The 24,341-nt window shown below is 32.6% G+C and overlaps 1 protein-coding gene across 2 annotated transcripts in view; it reads right to left on the bottom strand.

The window, feature by feature from the left end:
* PTPRK (protein tyrosine phosphatase receptor type K) overlaps positions 1 to 24,341 on the bottom strand; it is a 569,502-nt gene that overhangs the window by 17,102 nt on the left and 528,059 nt on the right. For both annotated transcript variants that reach the window (XM_027086803.1, XM_027086811.1), the window contains exons 15-21: positions 17,624 to 17,784; positions 11,336 to 11,520; positions 9,539 to 9,626; positions 8,369 to 8,445; positions 5,637 to 5,673; positions 4,236 to 4,333; positions 3,693 to 3,809 (exon numbers count right to left, since the gene is read on the bottom strand). In XM_027086803.1, the coding sequence (XP_026942604.1) occupies positions 3,693 to 3,809; positions 4,236 to 4,333; positions 5,637 to 5,673; positions 8,369 to 8,445; positions 9,539 to 9,626; positions 11,336 to 11,520; positions 17,624 to 17,784 (763 nt within the window). The remainder of the gene's footprint in view (positions 1 to 3,692; positions 3,810 to 4,235; positions 4,334 to 5,636; positions 5,674 to 8,368; positions 8,446 to 9,538; positions 9,627 to 11,335; positions 11,521 to 17,623; positions 17,785 to 24,341) is intronic.

The following is a 24,341-nucleotide window of genomic DNA, read 5'->3' as shown; positions in this document are numbered from 1 at the left end:
ATTTGTAGCCCCCCAAACCCCACTATGATCCATATATTTCCAACTCTACTGTGAGACCTGTGAATCTCAGTTTCACTTGTTCCTCAGAAAAGGTGGGAAAATTGCATGAAATAAATGAACTAAATTGAGAAAGTTTATCTTTAGATTCCATCTTTTTTTTTGGGGGGGGGTACACGGGCCTCTCACTGTTGTGGCCTCTCCCATTGCGGAGCACAGGCTCCGGACGCTCAGGCTCAGCGGCCATGGCTCACGGGCCCAGCCGCTCTGCGGCATGTGGGATCCTCCCAGACCGGGGCACGAACCCATGTCCCCTGCCATCGGCAGGCGGACTCTCAACCACTGCGCTACCAGGGAAGCCCTAGATTCCATCTTAAACAGACTAATACCACCCAAACCTTGGAAGCCAGTGATCATATCTTATAATTCTTTTTCTTTCCCGTTCCTAGTACAATACCATACACAAAGCAGGGCTCAACAAATAAGTATAATAGTGACAATGATAAACATCACAATGGAATTGTGCAAATAAAATCACTTTCTTAACTACTTTTCAAGTCAGCTCCAGTGAGGAAGGCCATAAATTATTCAAAGATCTGACTTTAGACAATCACTTCATCTCCTCTGCATTGATCCTTTTGCTGGAGTTGCTGTAAGGACCTCGCTCTTTTTAGAAAATTTTAATATCTGGCAATGCATGTTCCCTTATTGTTCATTTTACTTAAATATTCCTGAGTAATTTTCAAATATGTGATGTAAAAAAAAAATCACTCTTTTTCAGTGTTTTTTCTAAATAACAAGAAAATAAAATAAAACCCCAATAATGTTACAATGTTAACAATGTTAGCAAGTCTCCTTATTTTTCTAATGTAATTAGAGTATGCCTATAAATGTCTTTTAAATAAAATTAAGTGCATTACAATATCTATTAATAAAATCCCATGGTTTTGCTCCTGTAATGCACTAAAATAATGAAATATCCTGCTAGATTTCCTACCACAGTTGTAAAATCCTTGTATTCTTAAAAAACAATCATGAAAGATCATGTTGCGATCTTTTCTTAATTCACTGCTGGATTCAAATTTTCAGTATGTCCTTGAATGAAGTTGGTCTGTAATGTATGTGTGTGTACATACTTGAGAAAGGGAGAGAGAGACTGAAAAAGAGAGAGACAGAGGGAAGAGCTTGAGAGAGTCCTATTTCTATGTGGTTCTGTTATCACAGTTATGCTAGCTTTTAAAATACATTTAGTTGGTTTTAATGATTTTCTATGGCCTAAATAGTTTGATTAACTTAGGCATTAGCTATTCATTAGTTATTCTCTAAAGGTTAAAGAAACCTCAATTATGAAACCATAATACAATTTTAATGGAAACTTTTAACACTCATTCTATTTTCTTTTACTATCTGTTCAGATTCCTAACTCTCTTTGAGTCAAATTTTGGAAATTATTATTTGCTAGAATATCAGTGTACCTAGATTAAAATCTGTCTCCAAGTTCACACGTCCTATTTTTTATAATTTTCCTAATAGCACTGTAACTGTAGTTATAGCCTTTTGTGTTATCTAATGTTGCATATTTTGTTTTGATTGTTCTTCATTTGGAATTGACAAGTGGTTTAGTTACTTTACTCCTCTTTTCAAGGAAATAGCTCTTTGATTAAATTTATTCTTTTTTGTTTGTGTTTTGGTTTTATATTTAATTTTTCCTTTGTTTTATTGACTTTTTTTCCTGATTTTCTAATTTTATGAATTTTCACAAGATTTTAGACTGCCTTTCAAAATAGAAATCATTTTTGAGTATATATTTTTCTCATAAGATAACTTGTGGGAAATTTTGACATGAAATTGTTTATCTTTACAATATAATTTTAGTTTTAAGGCTATAGTTCAAAGATTATTCAAAAGAGGCTTTGGTGATTTCTGAGCCTAATTTGGGGGATCATTGGTCAGTGATTTGTTTTTTATTTTCCATTGGATTTTGGAAATGTCTTGAATTTTCGTTATACATTCAGATTTCCTTTAAAACTAAGTACATGATTGATTTTTTATAAAACTTTAATGAACTTACAAGAAGAATGTATACTCCAAATTCTCTCTTTCCATAATAATGGGATCTAGCTATTCATTAAATCACGCTTGATGGTTCTTTTCTTGAAATCTCCTACATCTTTGCTTATTTTTTTCTACTTGATTTGTCTAAGAAATTTTCATACATACTTTATAGTTGTGATCATCATAATCATGTTGTTCTGTATGATGGTACTTTCCATTTAATATTTCCCCTAATTATTTTTTATGATGGTAAAATTACTTATAAATATCATTTGCAAAGAGTGGCATTTCCAGATCATAGATGTATAATTTAACTATCTATTGTGGACAGTTATGGTTATCTATAATTTTCTATGACTATATATGAGTTAATGTATTTTTAATAAATTTTTTAGGATAGATTCATAGAAGGTAAGTTTCTTGGTCAAAGGACATCAATATTTTAAGGTTCTGTAGATACACTGCTTTACTGATTTACAGAGGGTTTATGTCAATTTAAGTACGATCAGCTACATATGAAAATATCTGTCTCACCATATCCTTAAAATCAATGAGGATTATAATTCTTTTTTAAAAAGGTCTGGCTGATTTGAAAGTACAAAATGGTATAGCATGAGGTTAAACATTTTCAATAGGCAGCTTAGCCGTTCCTTTTTTGGGGGGGATTCTATTGTTTCCTTTCTATTTATATTAACGCTATGAATTAAGAATATTAAATAATCACAGATTTGTTTTGTTGCGTGTACATCTTTTAATTTAAAATTTTTTGATACAGATAATTTTACACTTTTGTGTGGTCAAATTTATTAAACTTTTCTGCAACAATGTATGTTATTGCTCCTATGTCTTACTTCAGTCTACTTACACTGCCCACTCTGCTTCAGTCTTTCTGATCCTGTTAAAAAAAAGTCAGATCATGTTACTCCTGGGCTTAAACCCTCCAATGGCTGCCTACTTTTACCTTTAATACAAACTAAAATCATCATAGTAGCTCATAAGGGCTCACTTATCTGGCTCTGTTATTTCTCTGACTTTATCTCGTATTTCTTTCCCCTTCACTTACCTATCTCTGAATACCCTAGATTCCTGGCTGTTTCTCATGATGACAGGAATATCATGCCTTTAGGTCTCTGAAATGACTCTTGCCTCCATCAGGAATATTCTGCCTGGGACAACTTCCCTGGGATATGATCCTTCCCTGGGATATATAATAGTTGTATCACTCACTCCCTCATTTCCTTCAAGCCTTTACTTATGTTACTTTCTCAACAACTCCTTTCCTGATCATTCTGTTAAAACTGTAGGCCATTCCTTCCTCTACCTCAGCAATTTTCCCTACTTCCATTCCCAAAATTATTTTTCTCCATGGTACTTTTCAAAATATATGGTGTATTTGTTTATTTGATAATTTTTAATGTCTTTCTCCCCTCAACAGACTATAAGCTCCACAAGAGCAGGGATTTAATATGTGTCCCAAGATTTAGAAACATGCCCGGCACATGTTATGCTCTCAAATAAATATCTGTGGGATGAATGAATGAATAGATTTGATAGCATCATCAAGACAAATCTTAACATGGATTTTAAGAAAAAAAAAAAGTTTCAATATACATATTTTTGTAGAACTTTAGGGTACTTACCCTTTCCAGGGTGAATGTCCTGACTACATATTCAGCAAGTGGTTCCATTTCTACACAAGTTACTTTGAAGTCACCATAAACTTCAGTATCATCAGGCCAATACTTATAGCACTTAACCTAAACAACAAAAAGTATATATAGGTGAACCTGAGTATATAATACCCATTAACCAAGATGATTTAATTTCAGTGATAACTCTTCAGGTCACAATTAAAAGACAGTGTAAAAATCTACAAATGAGATAAAATAATCTGTTACACAATAAATAGAAAGATTTTGTGCAGTTTCATAAAAACATACAAGCCTGATAATGCAATTAGATTCTAGTATAAAATCAAAGCTTATTTTATTTATTATTTTATTTATTAAATAAGAAATAATTTGTCAGCAATCAAAGACTCACTTAGGAGCACTCACTTGAAATGGTATGCCTAAGAATTTTTTTTCAAACAATTGAATGATATTCTATTTTAAGTGTGTTATGTTTTGCTATTCAACTTACAGTCATATTCTGTGACACACAGATTTTTTTGTGCCTCTTACCCGGCCAACTTCAACTAAATTTGTAACCATCACAATGCAGGCGGACTGCTCTTGCCAGATCATTCTCCAGAAATCATATACTGTTTCATGAACTGGGCCTATAAAAAATTAATTTGAATATTATGTTATCAGAGAAATTTTGTAGTTATTAAGAAGTTTAAACAAGATAAAAAGCAATATAAACTAAATGACCCAAAGAAGAAAAATTAAAGGTGTAACACAAAATGTCACTGAAAGTACTTAAATTCAGTTCATATCTAAATTCACACTAAAGGCAAAAACATAGGCATGTACAAGTTTGTTTGTTTCAGTTTGCCTTCTATGTTTTCAAATTCAGAAGAAGAAATCACTAGTTTTTAGGGTACTTATATCTATCTCTAAGTTACTTTAATGCATCTTCATGTACATGTCAAAATAGGAAGTCTTACACCACCATCAACCAAACAGCACATATTACCAATTAAATATACACACATCATTTATAAACAGTGCATGTTTAGGGGTTAATGAAGAACTATCATACATATAAGGACACATTCTAATCTTACAGTATCATCTCTGAACTGCAAAAGCAGCTACTGGGCTCTACTCTACCCTATACCATGAAACCAGAATATTATTCACCATGGTGATCTTTCTAACTTTAAAGAGTTTATAATTAAACTCAATTACACCAAAGATATGTGAAAAACACTTAGAAAATGACCTCTGTCAAAAGAGCAAATTAACTTTTGTTTTACTTTCCTCTTTTATAAAATAAGATGTGCAGGTTTCTCTTCTGATGGTCAGTGGTCAGTTTGGGGAGATAACTAGAGTAGTTTTGGTGTTACTGTTAGTATACTTTTATTTCCCAGTGTGCCACTATAACAAGATTTCTTTACTGTCTTCTTATTTTCCACGAAGAATGAACTCGACTAAGTTCCCTTTAGCCCTTTGTTTTGTCTTAGTCTTGACTTTAAAACAATTGTTGCAAGACAGTCCAGTATTTCATTAGCAGTTTTGGTCTTGGGTACTATTACGTGCCAGGCCGACAGACTCTGTTGCAAGAAAACAGGCACCTTACACAAGATGAGATCTAACTTGCTTTCATCAAAAAATAAGTAATTTCTCTGCCCATCCCTGTTGACTAGTGCTCTGGGACATCAGGATACTAAGAACCAAATCTCAAAACTACCAGCAGCTTCTCGTTTACTTTTAATTAAAAAAATAAATCAAGGTTTAATTTATATACATTTTAAACAGAGAAAACAATTTGTATTATACAAATGAATAAAAAGCAGTGTTAAGCAGAAAATCTGATCTTTTTTTTTCAGTTAATTCAGATAAAATTACAAAAAAAATCACATGGATGATTTAAGCAAGTTTGGTTACTCTATTACATTTAAAAAGGCAAAGTTTTACCTTGAGTTGCAATGTAGTGGCTTGGTCTCTGGTAGCCCTAAAATAGGAGCACAAATTGGTCATCATTTTATATCAGCATCAGAAATAAATGAATGAAGGCATAAAAAGATGAAGACAACCACCTGTTAAGATTAAGTTACAGTAAAAAGTCCAGAAATGAGTAGTGAACTCATAGTTCACTTCTCAAACCTAGGTTATCTGAAAGGTAAAAATAAAGCAAAAATTAAATATTTTAAGGGCTCTGATTAAAATATATATTACATAATTGAGTTTTGTTTGCTAGGAAATAACTTCATAGATTTTGTTTGGTTTCACTAAAATGTTTATGCCTTCATGTTAATCTTTAGTCATTCATTCCTGGCAAAATTGTGTTCAAAAATATTAATTCTTATTTTATCATCCAAAAGTACAACACACTGCATTACAAATAGACAACGACATATTAGAACCATAAAGAAATAACAGAACATTCCAATGTTAGAGCTGGACAATGCATGCGTGCATCAAGTCAAAGTCCTGCTGAGATTTTTTAGAGAATATTTCTGTTCTATAATATGTTCAGGAATCTGCCAAAACTATTTTGTGTGTGCTGATAATATTAATTTACACACACATAATTATAGGTACACACATATATAGGGAAAGAAATCTTTTAAAAAATGCATCTTATCCTGAACAAAAGGTTTAGTATTTTTTTCTTTCTTTTTTTAGTGTGCCTTGAGTTCTATGTGGTTAAGCACTTAATATTGTTTCAATAAAGAAATTATTCCAGATAAGGGATAAGTTGTTAGCTGCTTTCAACTGGTTTGAATTCCAAAAGACCACGAATAGCAAAAATGTTAATGGTATAATAAGGTTAAGCTTTGACTTTGTTGTGTCTTGAGCAAAGGGCTTTAGTAAAAGCCTGAGTTAGCAGACCATCTGGTCCTAACCAAAATATCCATAAGACATTTGGTCCACGTCAAGGTTCTTGATATTTACAGGATCCCTTGGTTGTGTCCAAAATGTCCATAAGACACTTAGTCTATGCTGCAAGGCCCTTAAAATTTGGTTCTATCTAAAATGTGCATGAGCTTACTAGGTCCATGCCAAATGGTTTTGGATGGCACCAAATATCAAGGACTTTTGGCGTGGACCAAAGGTCTCCATGGACATTTTGGATAGGACCAAATGTCCTGCCAGGGTCTTGGCAGAAAACCAAGGTTAAACTAAATAGGTAAGAACAAGTACAAATTTGTCAGAGGACTGCTGATATATTTATTCTAGAGAGTAGACTGTTAAGTTTAGTTTTCCATGTTGAGATGTCTGATAAATTTGAAATATTGAATGAGAGTAAAATGATGAGCAGAAATTTAACCAATATACTCAGAGACTATACTTAATAAAATTCATTCATCAAATATATAAATAATGACAATTGACAAAATAACAGTAAAACATGAGCTTAATAAATGTGATAAAAATGATTTCCTATTTATAGAAATTAGGAAAAGTTGGGTCCTCATTTTCATATCTTTTATATATCTAAAAATGTATCATATATGCTGCAATACTTGATATTTCTACCTTTTGCCTCACAATTAATGCATATTTAGAATTAATTAATTTCAGCACACCTAGGTTTGGATTATTTTTTAAAAAAAATAGCTTAAGTTTAATGAGTGCTTAATATGTGCTAGGCATTGTGCTAAATGCTCAACATGAATTACTTCATTTAATTCTCACAACAAAATGATGAGGTTAGTGGTATTATTATTACCCCCACTGTAAAGATGAGGAAACTGAGGCACAGAGAGATGAATCAACATTCTCACAATTTCCAGTGTGATTTTGAACCAGGAAGTATGAACAGAGCCTGTCCTTCTTATATGTAATGTAATATATTGCCTCCTTAATATTTTATTTTATTTGATAATTACTTTCCATTAAATAAAGAATTTACATGTAGATATGTTTGCAACCAAAACTGAACAGCAGAATGTATGATCAAAACAAACTTTCATTTGTATGATTCAATATATATGTGTGATATGCGTATTTTACAAATGCAGTTTAGTAATTATTTTGCCTAAGGATTTTCAATACTTTACAAACCAATACCACGCACCACAAAATAGTCTCCCTACCCATTTTTAACATCAGAAGTCAAATGTAAAAAAGTAAAATTTCAGAAACACTAATACACATCATACTATCCAGCTTCTCACATATGTTTGGGGAAGGGTAAGGAATAAAAACCAGAAACAGAAACCATCAACAAATAAAACTCGAGTACATAATAAATTGTCAAAAGCTAAAAATGGTCCTGTTTTTCTAAACATAGAAAAGGGAAAGAGGTAAAGTAGATCTTTACACATGTAAAGGAGTTACAAAAAAATGAACATAGGTACACCGTATGAGGCTAATTAGGGGAAGCATGCAGAGATAGCTAGTAGTGAGCATTAGTAGTAACTGTAATTGAGCAGTTAACATTAAATATTTATGATAGGGTGCTGTTATTTACATATAGTGGTACTTACATCCCTGTACAGCCAAATCTACAGCCCAAACCAAAGTCAGGTGTGAAAGAAAGCACAACAACGTCAGTAAGTACTAGGACGTAGAACAAGGAAAAGTGTACAGTTTGTTCTTTATTTTAAAAAGCTAGCAATCACTTTATAGGTAATAACAAGCAAAAAGATTTACATACATAAGCCAACAAGTTGGGCATACTGAAGGATAAAAATACTTACATCTATATAGTTGGCATTAATGTAATCTGAAGAAGGATCATCCTCAACAGGTTGCAAAATTACTCTGGAATGATCATCTAAATTTTTTAAAGGATAAAATAAAAGCTATTAAATTTTCCCCCTGTTCTGAGACAATGACCCTAGTAGAGACTTAAAATAATTCGGTGGTTAACAGCTGATTATCCATAATATACTTTCAAAATTTCCTTGGATACCAGTCATTTGAAGAAATGCAAGAACTTTAATGAGCTCATTACTTATTACAATGATAATATTCTGTTAATAAAGCTTCAATGAATAGCATTTATAGTCAGGAAGCTTTTACGGGACATGATAATGTCTGATAAATTATCATGTGAGTCATACATTTTTCTAAAGAACTGAACTTGCCTTAACTCCTAATTTTGCTTGTTAGGCATGATTCTATATGGGTGGGATCTTTTCTCCCCGTACTTTACAGAAAATGAGCCACAGAACTAGGGAGTGAATTTCGAACCCCTGCTCTCAACTTATTTTGTGAGAGTCAAGGTTAAATTCTGATATATTCAAAAGACAGTGTAAAATAATTTAAATTGAGAATAAAGTGGTCTAAGTAAATCAGCAGTTAGTTACAAGCTAAACTATCTGTTACTTTTCTTACTGCCCCTTTGGCTTCATATGATAATCAATTTATTTATCTTATGAATACATTGTAAAGACTTCATCAGGAGGAAGTCCCTTATGATAAGTAACATGGAACACCTGGGGTTCAGGCACTGGCTCCAAGAAAGGAAATTTGGTATATGGAAAGAATAACACTCCCACCTTGAATATGTTTGGTGGAAGAGTTATAGCAATTTATCACTGAAAAAATCCTTCGTATTTGTTATTCTAATATTTTCAGCTGTTAATGACACCCCCATATATTTATGTACAAACATAAAATCAAGCGGCACGTTATCTCCACAGGGTGAAGAGTCTGAGTCAATTAATTAATGAGGATGATGACAATTTCTGAATCCCTGCCAATAGCCAATGCTGTTCTAATATTAAATAGATTATTTTATGAACAGATGTGTCACCCTCTGGGATTTTTTTTAAAGTTTAAAACCATATAAGGAGGAATTGCAAATTACTCTTTATCTTCTACACACAGTATTTACATTCACCAAGAATTGTAAGAGAACTTACACGCTATAATGTTTCCATATCGGTTTTTTGCTCTATTTTGATCTTTTTTAGCTACATCCCAAGATGCTGACTGTCCTTCAAAGAAGCTCTAGAAAAAAAAAAACCAAAATTAACAAGCGCACTGAATTTAATTCCTTTTCTTGAATCAGGTCTGTTTGTTCTGAAGACCAAAATAGTAAAAGCCGTCTTCTCTGTGAGGAAGGGAGTACTACAGCAGTAAACAAGTTCAATTTTCAGACCTCAAAGCTTGTTTGTCGGATTCCTACTTGCTCATCTTGGATTGGACTGAGTTTAAATTAAGGACAAGAAACAACTTTAGGGGGGAAAAAAGGACCTTGAAAGTATTTCAAATTTAAGATCACTATAACTTTGTGAGATGGAACTAGAGGAAGCATCAAAAACTTCAAAACTACTTTTAATGAGCATCTTTCAAAAGTATGCTTCCTTTAGCATTTCTAACAGGAAAAAGAAAACCTGTTTTCTCCCATAATTATTCACTAAATCGTGTGCAATACACCACATTTCAGTTTCTTTGAAGATGGTGGAAAGGACTGAGTCTCTACAAGAGACCATATGGAAATTAAAAAGAGCCACTATCTCCAAGAATCTTGGAACAGATGAAATTGTTGATTGGTTTAATTACCATATGCAGCAATTTAAAATATGGGTATAGATTTCTTTTTGCAGAAAAACTTAAACTTTGCTCAACACAGGAAATGGGGTCTTCAAAGAGTCAATGGTCTTTGAAGCGAGGTACACAGGAATATACATGTAATGAACAACAACAACAAAACAAACAAACAAAAAACACCCCAGCTCTGGCAGAATATTGTAATTCCTTGCACTATTTTGTTAACACAGCATAGTGTTTCCTGCATATATCTAAAATCAACATTCAAAATTCAAAAATAATTTTACTCATTCCTAAACTAAGGTATAACAAGTAATCTTAAATTAAAGGTAATGTTTAGAAGATTCCTTACAAAGTCAGATGTATTTTAGGTGGTCTTTCAAAGTAAAGTACTGTTTGTTCTCTTTTACTTTACATATGTGTGTACAGTGGGGGAGGAACTTTCTTGTACACCCCAGACTGGTATTTCTCAGTAATTGAAAAGTGTCAGAGGAACTGTTTCTTTTTTGCTATACTATGTTTATTGGGATGTTTAGTTTAAATCACTTCTTTTGTAGTAAAATCTTGGTATTTTGGTTTGAGTAGCAAGGGGCAATAAGGATGAAAGAATTTCCCATGTCCTTTTTTGGGCTTCTTTTTGTTGTCTGGATTTTCCGTGCTCTGTTTTTCTTCCCAGCCCCCCTCAACCTATAATCCTCAAAACAAAACTCAGAGTGACAAGTAGTACATTTAGGGCAAAAAGCTAGATCTTATTTCTCAACAGAGGGTCAACAAGCAAAGAGGCAGAAAAGCATCCACTGCTTAGGTCTTTCAAATAGCAGAACCTGCAATGATACAATGGGACTCAAGGTATCTTGCTATGGATTTTTGAGCGGGGGAAATATAAAGTCTAACAAAGTGGTTTTTAAGTAACAGTCAAATAAATTATGGGATCCAATATTTTTTTATTTCTTAAAAGGAATTTTGACCCAGATATATCCCCAGGAAGTACCCTTTTCTTTCAATCCATCTACCCCCCTCTCCTCATATGTACACTTGATTGTACATTTACAGAGAAAGGATTAGACAGTCTACAGAGTATTCCACTGCTTGCTATGTTAAAGCTGTTACATGGCGCTGGGTATCATGGTTAGAAATGAAATTCAATATAGTATTGAAACTTTCACCTCATATTCCTCTTTGAACCCGTAGCTGTCTGATGTCTTCATGAGATTAATGTGCTGCAGTAAGTCGGCTACCCTGATAGCTGGGTGCAGCTGTCCCGTCTGGTAAGGGGATTCTGTCCCCTCACACAGGTAGCGAGGTACATCTAGAAGACGACTGGATTCTGCTGTAGCACTGTGGTTCTCATCTGCCATTTTTCAGATTCCAGAAGATTAAAAAAAAGACAAAGTTACCTTGTTTAATATATATCTATGCAAATAAGATTTTAAGATCTTATGATCTTTCTGATAGTAGGAGGAAGGGAAAGAAATATAGTATAGACCTAGGGCAGCACCCCTATAAAGACAAAGCCTTTTACTTCAGCTCAAGGTAGGAGGTCAGGGTATATTATGTGTCTATCAGTAAGACAATACATGCTGTGAGATGTAGAGGGAGACACCTGATCCACTTTTAAAAACTATAAGTGGGAAATTTTGCTGAGTTCTGACTTTTTCTTGTACCTGCAGTCAGAGCAGTATAGAGTGGGACCAGAAGATCAAGTTGCCAATTGGAGAGTGTTTTCATTGTTGATTAAATTGAACAAATTCTTTCCCACCCATATCCCAACCTCCCTCTAGGCAACCCATCCCCACAGGGCTGCTCTTCTTGCCCTGCGGCCGTACTATGCCCTTCCACCTCTGGCTTTTTACCATGATACACTCCCAGACTGGGAAACATGAACATTCTACAGAATCAGCTCCTGGGCCCACTACGTCTGCTAGCCAGGTTACATGTGCATTTATACTTGATCTCCATTCCCTTGGTTTATTATTATTGTTGTGTTTTTATTGCTGATACATTTTGACTTTTCTGGCTACTGTATAAAAGAAATGGGGGTATGTCTCTGGGGCAAAATATTTAGGTACTTCCTCTGGAATTCTTCCTCAGCCCATTGAGGCTGAGCTACAAAGCACCTGCTTTGTGTTCCCATGGCCTCCTGTTCTCCAACATTCATTTCACTTACAACGTATTTTAATCATTTACTTACTGATCTATTTTCCTCACTAAACTCTCAATACTTAGCATGTAGAGACAAGAGTCATATTTTTCTCTTTATTCTTAGTGCCTGGTGCAAAGCAGTCACTCAATACATATTTCAATGACTCAGTTAGTTAAAAATCCATTAAATCCCTCACGACCCACATTTAAGTATAGGCCCCATCTCAACTGTGTTGTTAGCTTAAAATGAAAAGAAACTCTTAAGTCTCTGTCATAAGAAGGAAGAAAAGAACAAGAACATTTTACCTCTGAAAAATAAATATTATTTTAATGACCACAGTACTAATCATTACAATGAGAAGAAGCATGCTTATAGTTATCACATTTAAACTTACCATGTTAAAAAAAAAAACAAATGTTTTAAGGGGTGTTACTTTAGAAAACATTACACTGCCATACTCATTAACAGAGGAGAAAATACACTCTTAGGGGAACTTTTGTTTTAATGATAATCATACTGTAGAGAACGATATTTAGTTAACAGTTAAACATATTTCAAGTGCTGGTACATTTGCCTGTTCTATCACCAACTCTACAAATAGGATATGGCAAAAAATGAATTGTTGTCCCCATGATAAACATTTTTTCTTCCTGGAGAAGGAAAAAAAAAAAAAGAACCCCACAATCAGATTTGTATGCTTCTATAATTTAGGTTGATTGCATTTACTTTACTTTCTCTTATTAGGATGAATGCATTTTTTCTTTTTGAATTTACTTCTAAAACTCTACATTGAACTAAAAAAGCAAAACTCTGCTGGATTCTGTTGTGACCTAAAAACACCCAAATGAATTAATGCTCTTTACTCTGGTTTCCCACCCCTCTACACACAAACGTTTGCTAGCAAACATGATTTATGAGAGTTTCCTGTTTTTTCTATGAGACAACACTCAATTGATCTATCTTTGCTAAAATATTGTAATCAATACACTAACATAAAGAATATATACATCTCCCCAGTAAAATTAAATTCAGAAGCCACCGATTTGGGCACTACCACAGAATATAAAGCTTAGGATGAGAAGTAAAGAGAATATTGTCAGGGAGGCAAAACGCAATGACCCAAGCTGGAATAAGGTAGTCAGTGCTCTGTGAAGCAGCCCCAGAACACACGCTGTACCTGCTGGAGCAGTGGAATATTTACATTTGTAAAAGGCTCAGTGAGAAAAACAGAATTCACCCATATTCCAAATCTTACATGATTATCAACATGAAGTAGACAGTGCCTTTTGTTTTGCATTAAGCTTTAATACATTAGTACAATGAGCAGTATTTTTTTAAATAATCACATAGAATTATTAATCTCTATACATTTCTACCTCATTAAATTACCTAATAATGTGACTAGAAGTAAGAGTACATGTACTAATCATTATCCTTATCACACATTTAAGAATAACTTCAAATATTTCCTTGATGGAAAGGTTTCCTAGAGTTCTTTGTAATACACTTACCAGTTATAGGGACTTTAACCCAATGAAGCAGTAGAACACAAAAAACAAAAATATGAATCAATACAAAAATTTCTAACTTCCTTTTAAATCAGTAAGCAGATATTAATATCAAGCAATATTTGAAGTGACTTCAAAAATTGCTTTATAAATACAAAATCAGCTGGATGCAAAACAACTGTAAACACAGTGATTCCAAGAATGATGAAAAAATGCAACAAATCATTTCTAAATCTGGTATGATTAAAGTGCTTTTTAGCTTTTAAGAAGAAACATAAAAAAAATCAGCTTGACCTTCAAAGTGAAATAAAATGCACACTGACTGTTTAAATGAACAGATTTTATAATTCTATTGTGTTAACTCTAGCCTTCCTTAAACAAAAATATCCTCTTTCATGGGGAAAACTGTTACAATAGTCTTTTAAACTTTATACATTATCTCCTTTTCTCTTTACTAAGCTCTGAGGAAAAGGTCTGGTAAGAAATATTATATTATTTTACAGATGGAGAAGCAAAGACAAAGGTATTTTCATGAGTTCATACTGTGAGTCCACAAGAGGACTGAGACTTAGACCCAATTCTACATGTCCTTGAATATTACTGTAATGAAATTTTAACAATGAGGTAACTATCTTTTTCCTTGAGTTTTTAATAACTTAATTGAATTTAACTTATTAGTTTGATGCTGACAGCATTCTACAGCTCTCAACAGAAGATGACGTTTTCAGAGGCATTTGATGCCTCCCAAAGATCATGATTCCTGGCTCCTTCCTATATGATCAGACCATCCCTTGGGGCAAATTCCCCAGCTCACTTCCCTGCCATTACTGGTGTGGACATCAAAGGGAGAGTGCAATCAGAGACAGATTCTTTTAGAATATATCTTTATATTATAAAATTATAATTTTTAATAATTATTTTAGTGAAAAAGAGGTATATTTTGCTTAACTGAGTTAGTTGTATTGTTCCAACATATTTTTAAAATATAATTAAACATTTAATACATGGATAATAAAAACATGCATAAGCTAATGTTTTGTGTTCAAAGAAATTTAAATATAAAACATGAGAACTGGGAACTTTTAAGATACATTTATCTGGCAATTTCTACATTTCTCCGGTTAAATCTTAAATATTAGAAGCAGGGGGGTCAAACTGATAAGACAACTTGCGAACATATGAGCAAGCTGGTCATGAATCATTGGTGTATAATTAGTCAAGGAATAGAGTACAAATTGAAATGAAACTCATTCTATTCTTAAATATACAGTTGGATTAAACATTATTTTAATTTTAGAGCTGAAAAGATCTTATTCATCACTAGCAATATCAGTTGTCTTGGATGTTATATAGTGGTAAATCTTGGCTTATTCTAAAGTTTTTGAAAGATAGTGCTTACGTAAGATGCACATAGAATGCAAAACTCCATATCAATATTGTAGCAACTTTACCTGCATTTATAAAGTCCTAACAAAGACAAAACTAAAGCAAATGCACACATTCCTAATGTTTACTTGGAAATGTGTTCTTTAGTTGCTATAAAATTAGGAGGATTTAGAAAAGCCCTTTAAATCAGGTAGATTTTTATACATAAACTAATGATTCAGGTAGCACTGGCCCCTGAAATGTGTGCATTTGGGTTCATTCTACTTACTTGCATGTATAAACATTAGGTATATATTGGGGGCCCTTGTACTTTCACTCCAAATCTAACAGAACCAAGAATGAAAGAATATGTTGTTTTTAAAAAAGCATACCTTACTAATTTGAAATGCACTAGATCTAATTGTGGTGACCACAGTTGCTCTCTTTGATAAAACCAGGACTATATTTTCGAAATCAAACTGCTTCCTGTGCTGTAAATAATTACTGCGTGGACAAAGCTATAACCCATGCAAGGAAGGGTGATCCATGCAAAAAAAGATGACAAAGAATTAGGGCCTCACCTAACACAGCAGTCGGCACAAGTGGATCATTGGGCACTGTAGGAAAACAAAGCTCATGAAGGAACATATTGCCCTAAAGTTGTATTTTATGCTCTTTTTTCCCTTTAAAATAGATTTATCATTTCTTAAGAAATATATCTATTAAACTTTCTTTGATTACTATAAACTGCAAAGGTAAAATTCTCTTTTTCAAAGCTTGGGTTATCTCAAAATACCAGGAAAGGTGCATCTATAATTATATTTCAGTAGTCAGTTCAATCGTAAAAGCCAAGAAGATTCAGCATGACATTATAAAGATTATAAAATTAGGGGGGAAAAACATGTATTTTAGATTTATCAAGTGTGAGGTACTTAGAGAAGTAATTATCTTATATTCATTCCAAATAAATATTTTTAGTTAACTTTGGGAAATAGATTTAATCCTTTCTCCAAGTTCATAAGTGTATATTTATAGTTATACTGCTAAATTCAAGCCTCCTAATAAGGTACACAGTCATTAGATAGAAAAGCTTTGGAAACAAAAATCCTTTCAAATCCTTAACTGATTTATTTTTAAAGCAAGTGGTTAGAGAGATGATACATCTATATTTTTAACAAAACTTACTTTCAACAATAATAAGATTTTATGTTTTTCTCTATCATTTATCTTATAGTGAAATGAAAATAAAATAGATCAGAAAAGCTCTATCATTATTAAAACTAAATCCAAAATGACTCATTACAACATTTCTAACTAATAATTTGGTATAGATATATATCAGGGAAAATGATGGCCAATAATTACTAAAAGTTTTCACCAAGCTGAACATTTCAAAAAAAAATCCCTTTCTGAAAAGCCATAAATGCATACAACCTACAAATACTTTATTTTCTCAATCTTACCATTCCATATATTTATAATCTGTATCGAAAATAATACTTCTATTGTTTACTTCTTTCCTTATACATGTGTTTCCCAAACTGAGGTAAACATACCTCTGGGATCTGTGACAAAATGCCTCTGTGTACACAAGGCCAAGGATAAACAAAATTTGCCTTCTTCAAATACCAATTTTACTTGGGGATTTGAAGAGACAGGTAATTTAACTTAAAGTAACAAAATAAAGACAGTGCTATAAACAAGATATAAAAATCAGAGAAAAATTGAAGATAATAATATTGATTGTGAAGCAGTAAACTACTTCAGAGGTAATATTTTAAAAGACAGTATTTTAAAAGATCTGCCTTCATAGATCAACATGAGGAATTCTTAACATGGATGGGTGAATGGATGGATTTCACCGTTCCCTGCCAATCCCTCAATTCAAGTAAACTTTTGGACTTCACACCAGATACTTAAGTGTATGTAGATTCCTCTTTCCCCTGGTTAACTTTTTATTACTGAAATTCTCCAGGAGTCTATAGAATAATTAAATAAAATAACTTTCCCATGCCAATAACTCCCAGAAAGAATTATGATATTTCTTATCTCAAAAGGAACTTTATCTTACACAAAGGAAGACTCAAATGGCAAAACAATTATAAAAAAATTCTGACATGAACTAATTTTATGTAGGCAATCAAGTATATTTTAACCTAAAGCAATAACATAAGATTTGGTGAGTGGTATATGGATATGTCTTATAACACAGTAATAAAATTCATACAGTTTGTAGTTAAACTAAATCCAATATCAAGACTGAAAATAAGCCTTCTGATAAAACTCCATACTATTCTATATCACTTTTTCTCTTTCCAGCTACTTTTCCCATCTCTCTTTCTTATTTCCCCTCACTATTCAAAAGGTAATGTGTTGAATTCAGAGAGACATTAAAGAACTTTAAAAATCCTTGATTAAAATTTTGATGAATAACTTACATCTTGGACTAAAATTATGTTGGTCCATGAAGGTGATGGAAAGAGGGTCTTCTGCATGCAGAGTGCTCTGATCAGCATAACTTCGATCCATAGCATTCACCATGTGCGTCATCTCCTGCCGGGTGTTCCCCAGAGCATCTTTGCGTTTTTTAGCAAGCTTGCTGCCAAGACAAATACCAAAGGGAAACCTTAGCGTGAGGCTTGAAGGAGAGTTGACACCAGCAGTAACTAGTTCAGGGAAGCCCGAGGATAAGAATACAGATTTGGTTTAGAAACTCTAAAAACATGTCATAATTTCAGGAATTAAGTTTGACATCCAAATGATATTTGTTGATTGCTATAAAATTGTTTTGTCATATGGATATTTCAACATTCAAGCTGTCAACCCAAATGTCTCATCACTTCCTCTATTTTATCATTAAAATAAATTATCATTAAAAAAATAAAAAAATTATCATAAAGCATGACTATACTTTATTAGAACAGTAAGTAAATATTTCCTTAGTAGAGTTGCTCAAGGAAAACTTAAGCTAATGCTAAATTTTGGTTTTCCTCCTGGGTGATTAACACACTTGAGCAACTTTTAGAAGTTCTTCTGAGGGAAGAACATGACTACTTTTTCAAGTATATTTTACTATAGTCATCCAACTAAAATAGATAAAGAAATCCCATTCTTCACTCTTTGTTCTATTGTTCAGTAAAAATGCAACATGTAGAATTAACATATGTAGCAATATATTTATAACATTAATCCAAACCTAACCTAGAAACTTGTAGAATCAACCACAGCTAGATATAATGCAAATACTCAGGAATATATGGGAAAATTATATACTTTATAAGGAAAGTACTTTAAGAAAAGTTTGGAAAATGCTATGCAGAGGTATTATGCAAATGATCATAATACTGGATGACAAACATGGTCAAATCCTAAAAATGTGTTTCAGAACCCCATGGCAGAGTCCCAACTACAGAATGGCCTTACGAATGCAGCAAGGCAAATGACACAGGGGATTTGGAAATTAGCAGAGTTAGACTTTTGAGCTACTCAAACACTGATATCTTTATCTTACATAACAAGGATGTGAAATACATTCTGGTTCTTTGTGAATGTTACACATGAAACATGCAATTAAAAACCTATTAAAGGCATATAAAACATTTATCTCACATTAATAAGGCACTCTAAAAAGAAATAAAGAAACTCGAAATGCCTGTAGTAGCCAGATTATGTTTCTAAGTTTATGGCAGCAGTTTATGGTGCTTTGGAAGTATTTTTTAGTTGTTTTAAGAGTAACATTTCTCAGCTGGATTATTAGCTAGGATAAATTCTTCTGATTCTCATGAGTATCTGTACTAGAGTAAATATACTACAAATACCTAAAAAAAAAAAAAGACTCACTTAGTAGTTGTGTTTATGTCCAAAGGCTTTTCCTTTAGAAAATTAATCTGATGATTTGAGAACTACTCATGTGTAAGATATTTTTCTTAGAGAATTATAGTACTTGGCTTCAGGTGTACATACCCAACAATACCCAATATACTGACATAGCAGATCTGATACCTAAGTAAGATAGTCATAAACTAGGCTTTAGGGATGGAAATGGCATTAATTTTTTTAGAAATAATAATAATGATAAGTATTATCAATAAGAAAACAATGACAAAACTGTAACAAGAACTACCATCACCATCACGACCACTACACCATCACAACCACTGTCACCACCACCATCACTACCACTACACCATGACAACCACTGTCACCACCACCATCACTTAGTAGCAATATTTGCTCTATTCACTGAAAGATCTCTTGTCTCTTTTTTCTAGGTTAGGAGGCAAAAACCCTGTAAAACCCTTACAGGTTTCACACAAGGAATATAAAAAGTGCTGCTGCCAGTGATGAGACACCGCATAGTAGGGTGGGGACTGCAGAGAACTGGAGAGCAGTTTAGGGGGCAACTTGCCTAAGTGAATATTGGCATTTGAACCCAGAGCTGAGTTTCTCATTTTAAAATTATTTTTAAAGAGAAGTCATGACTCTGAATATTTATGTTAAATTTCCTTATTCTTTAAAGTGGTTCTATTTTTTGAAAGAATGTGTGGGGCAAATTACACATCAGCAGGTCATATGTTAGTCTATAGGCTTCACTTTCCAAACTCACCTCTAGGACATTTCCAAACTTACCTCTTTGACCTACAATGTTTTTTTACCTCTAGTATCTGGTTAACTTCCATTCTGTCTTGCCTCATCAGGGAGACTTCTCTGACTGAACCCAATACAACCTGTCTCAGGTTAGGTTTCCCTGGTAGGTATTTTTATAGCAACATGTTTTCTGCCTATAATAACACTCATCACATCATTATTTTGAGTATCCTTTTAATTGTTTTCCCCACTGTATGTTCCATGAAGGGAAGGACCATCTGTATATCCCTAGCACTTAGAGCAGTGTCTGGCATATAGCAAACACTCAATAAATACTTGCTGAATAGATGAATTAGGTCTGGTATATGCTTGGCGCTTGTCATGTTAACTCAATTAATTCTCAGATCAATGAACTGAAAAAGCCATGAGAATTCTAATTGTATAGATGAGCTCACTCAGGCTCAGACAAGTTAAATAACTTGCCCAAGGTTATTAATCTAATAAGCAGTAAAGAATGACCTGTTTCCAAGGCCTAAGCCCTTATACTATATCCAGTTACTCACTTGTTTTTTAAATTGCCACATTACCAAGTGTACTGTAATATGAAGCATCCATTGCTCTAGGAGTTAAACATTAGTAGTTATAAATTTGAGAATAATATGAATGTAGCACAAATGTTTTGCCATTTGAAAGTTAAAAAAATAGTTTAAGAAATAACTTCCAATCTTTGTTTCTTGGATAAGAAGAAAGGATGAATTCATTCCTCAAAAAATTTGAGAGATTGAAGTGGATAAAAATAAGGCAACTTGAAATTTGGATTAAAAATAATGTAAAAAATTTGAAGATGGATAGTTCAAGGCAAGTGGAAAAGATGTTTAAATTTTGAGGCTTTACTTTAAAACATAAAATTTTAAACATATTTTATGATTGAGGAAAAATAAGAAGTAATGAACTTGTCAAATGTATGACAGGTAAAAGTTTTCATGGCACTGAAGGTAATCGACAAATTATGGGTGAATATATATAACCTTTGTTAATATCTGCCAACTGTACACTATCACCTTGGTTCTTATACCTTAATCCTCACAACAACCCTGTGAGGTAGGCTTTAATTCAGGTTATTACAAAAGAAATAAAAATCAGCATTAGAGTTAAGTGTTTTGATCAAGAACTGACAGTTTACTATGATGATGCCAATGAATTCTAGTTCAAAGATCACACCTGGTTTTCTTTTAAGTTTTACTCTATTTTATTTCTAGTTTTATTTTAAAAATGTCTAATTCATAGTAGCTTCACTACATCTATTTAAGCAGCTTTTAAAAATATGTCTGTGGCATTTTTTTCTAATTATGATTGATAATGCCAGTAACCCTAAGTATTACAATGACAGTATCAAAACCTACTACATAGTCTAGAATATAGAAATGCTACCTATCAACTAAAAAGGCAATCCCATTCTAACATTATAGATAAATGGATGGCTAATGGTAAGCTTATTGATGTTCTCATAATTAAACATTTATTGATTCCTGCATGTTTGATGCTTTGTCTCTCTCTGAACAACCAGCATATATAATGTACACTTCAGGACAGTTAAACAAATCATTTTGCAACTCCTTGAGTTTGACAGATGTGCAAATGACTTTCATTATCAAAACAGCCAACAGCATAAACTTCTGCAGGTGGATATATGGGTGGGCTATAAAGAGGAAAAGTGCTCCATCATTGTATGAAATGGTACATTTAATTACCTTTGGCTTCATCAAACATGATTTAACAAGGATATTATAATTCATCAAAATAAGCTAGGAGTACTGCTAGTTTACACCTGCTTATTTTAGCAGATTTTAAGAAACCAAATGTTTATAATATTTAAAATGTTGGCACAATTCCGTTATATTCATTGAGACTCTTACCAAAATTTTTAGTAAAGCTAGCTTAAATTTACCTAGTGAAATAATATTGTGGGATATATGCCCCAAAAGTACTTAATCACCATCCTTAAGTCTCAAAATTTTGTGGATCAAATACTGATCAAGCAAAGACCAAGAAAACTTTGTTGTATCATTCCTTTGGACTGGATGAATACCCTGGAATTTAAGGTAATAAACTGAAAATGATTAGTGAAATAGAGTGGACAATACTCGCCTTCGTCATCCAAAGTAGCATTTCATACCTAAGCATAGGAATAGCTAAAACTTTGGAGGACAAAAGGAGATATGTGACACCTAGGTGTGTTTTGTGTAGGTTGACAGGTTTTCTTTTTCTTTTTTTGGTCTTGGTTTTACAAAATCATTTTCCTATTTAAGTCATAATAAACAAACTCAAAATTTCTTCTCTAAAAAGAATTTTTTATTTCTTTGTCACTGCAACATTATGCTTTTAGCAGCCCAAAAGGTGTTCTGAAGTTATAACCCATCCTGGATTCCTGGAAATGTGGAGAGAGATGTTATCACAGTAAGACCTGACCTGATTCACATTCTGTGAAGCTATTTTGAATGTTCTTCTATGAATACATCACTTGGCTCATTTTGTCAAACATAAGTGTTATGTAAAGATAGGTATTAGTGAATTACAAACCCTATCTCTACTTTACCAGATAGTGAGACATCACATTGATAAGGTACAGGTTTGACTTAAGTAAATAAATGATGCTTTAGGCTGTAGACTATGGCTACTTATGGAAAATTGTAAATAAAAATTAAAAGTAGCTGAACATACAGAAATACAATATCCCTTTTTAAAAAGATTAACAAAATAGGTTAATAGGTAAACTTTATAGTTTTAGAGTCCAGGAAAACATATTTTTTGAAATGTCACCAAAATTGCAAACATTCTGTTTTTTGGTTTGGGTTTTATTTATTTATTTTTTTGAAAAGGGATACTGCATCTTTAACACATGTAAAGTCATATATCACCCATTTTCTACTTACAGGTAGTAGGAGTAAGAATAGTAGCTCCTCCTGGCAAGCAAATCACAGACAGTGGAAAAAGAGAAGCAATGGTGAATGAAAAGCGTGACTCTGTCACATTCAATAAAGCAGAAAAATGTGCGTTAAAAAATAAAATAAAATAAAATAAAATTCATGTTTTTTTGGTTTGTATTTCAATTTGCTCATGCATTGGTTAGATATCTTTTGCCATGCAATTAAACAGATACGCAATAGAAAATAAAATATAAAATACATAATTTGGAAAAAATAACATGCTGACTTTTTTATAGCCAAAAAAATTGAAAAATTAAATGGATTGTGTATTTTCAACATGCAGTTAAGCGTAATATCATCCATTACCATCTAAATGTCATGACAGATGGAACAGCTGTGTATAGAACTTCTACACTAAATTGGCTATTTTTTTTTAGATACAAAACATAAAGATCTATTAGGTTAATACAGAATATATGCAGAATGACACCTAAATTTCTATAAATAAGTCATTATATCTTATTAATACACAGGTACATACATATATTATGTGAATATACATATGCACCATACACTATATACGCACAAAGATATTTCTACAGTAGATGTATGTGACCATGATATCACACACAAACATTTACTGTACTGAAGCATAATTTCAAATTTATGTTTGGAATTATTAATGTACTCATGCTGCGAATTTAAAATAATACATAACCAATGAAAAAATGGCATACATTTGGAAATAATTCAACAGTGATTAAATTAAAATGACATTGCGTTTTGAAAGATGCAATATCCCTTTTCTTAGCCTAAAAACTTACTTTATATACACCCTTAGCTGTAGAATTTTACTAAATTAAATTCCAAACCATTTCTTTATACAACAACCAAAAATACACAGATTTTTTTTTTTCAACATGAGAAATATACCTACAAATACTATTCCCAGTGAGGGATAAAGTCTTGAGAAACTTAACAATTTCCCACAAAAATAAAGATCCTAAGGGGCTAAAATAATTTGCTTTTCCATTATTTTTATTATAAATTTGTGTTTTAGTATATAATGTAGGGAAACTACATTATATACTAAAATTGTTAACTTTGATACTAACCAATACTGTTATGTATCTATGCTTTTGTGTATGTATAATAAACATATTTTCGATTGTCATACACAATATATGTGTGACACACTACATACAACTAAAAGTCATTACAAAGTTTCTTAGGTAAGTAAGGGATTCTTAGTTATATTACACACTAGAAGGTAATATATCTAAACATGTAACTTCATCTATCTATAAAATTGCAACTTCTCTAGTCCTAGAGGTAGTGATGAGGAAGAGAAACAAAAGCCCTAGCATACTTTCTAGTAGAAGACAATCAATTAAAGCATAATCATGAAAACTCAAACATCAAACATTTTAATAGAAAGGCTCATTTATCCAACCATTTAAAGTATGAACTAGAAAAAGAATGTGATGCATTAGGCAATTTTAGAGAGCTGTCAGAGCATTTTACCCACACAAAAAAAATCATGCTTAGAGATTGTTTTGGTGTACTTTAGAAAATTTATGTTTCAATTTTTGGGTTATTTTTAAAACAGACGGCCACAGATAAGAAAGGCTACAATAATAAG

Source organism: Aethalodelphis obliquidens, unplaced genomic scaffold (assembly GCF_003676395.1).
Source record: "Aethalodelphis obliquidens isolate GAN/ISIS:26980383/991018 unplaced genomic scaffold, ASM367639v1 scaffold3, whole genome shotgun sequence".
Lineage (NCBI taxonomy): Eukaryota > Metazoa > Chordata > Mammalia > Artiodactyla > Delphinidae > Aethalodelphis > Aethalodelphis obliquidens.
The sequence above is the reverse complement of the archived record's forward strand: the minus strand, read 5'-3'. Positions and strand labels throughout refer to the sequence as shown.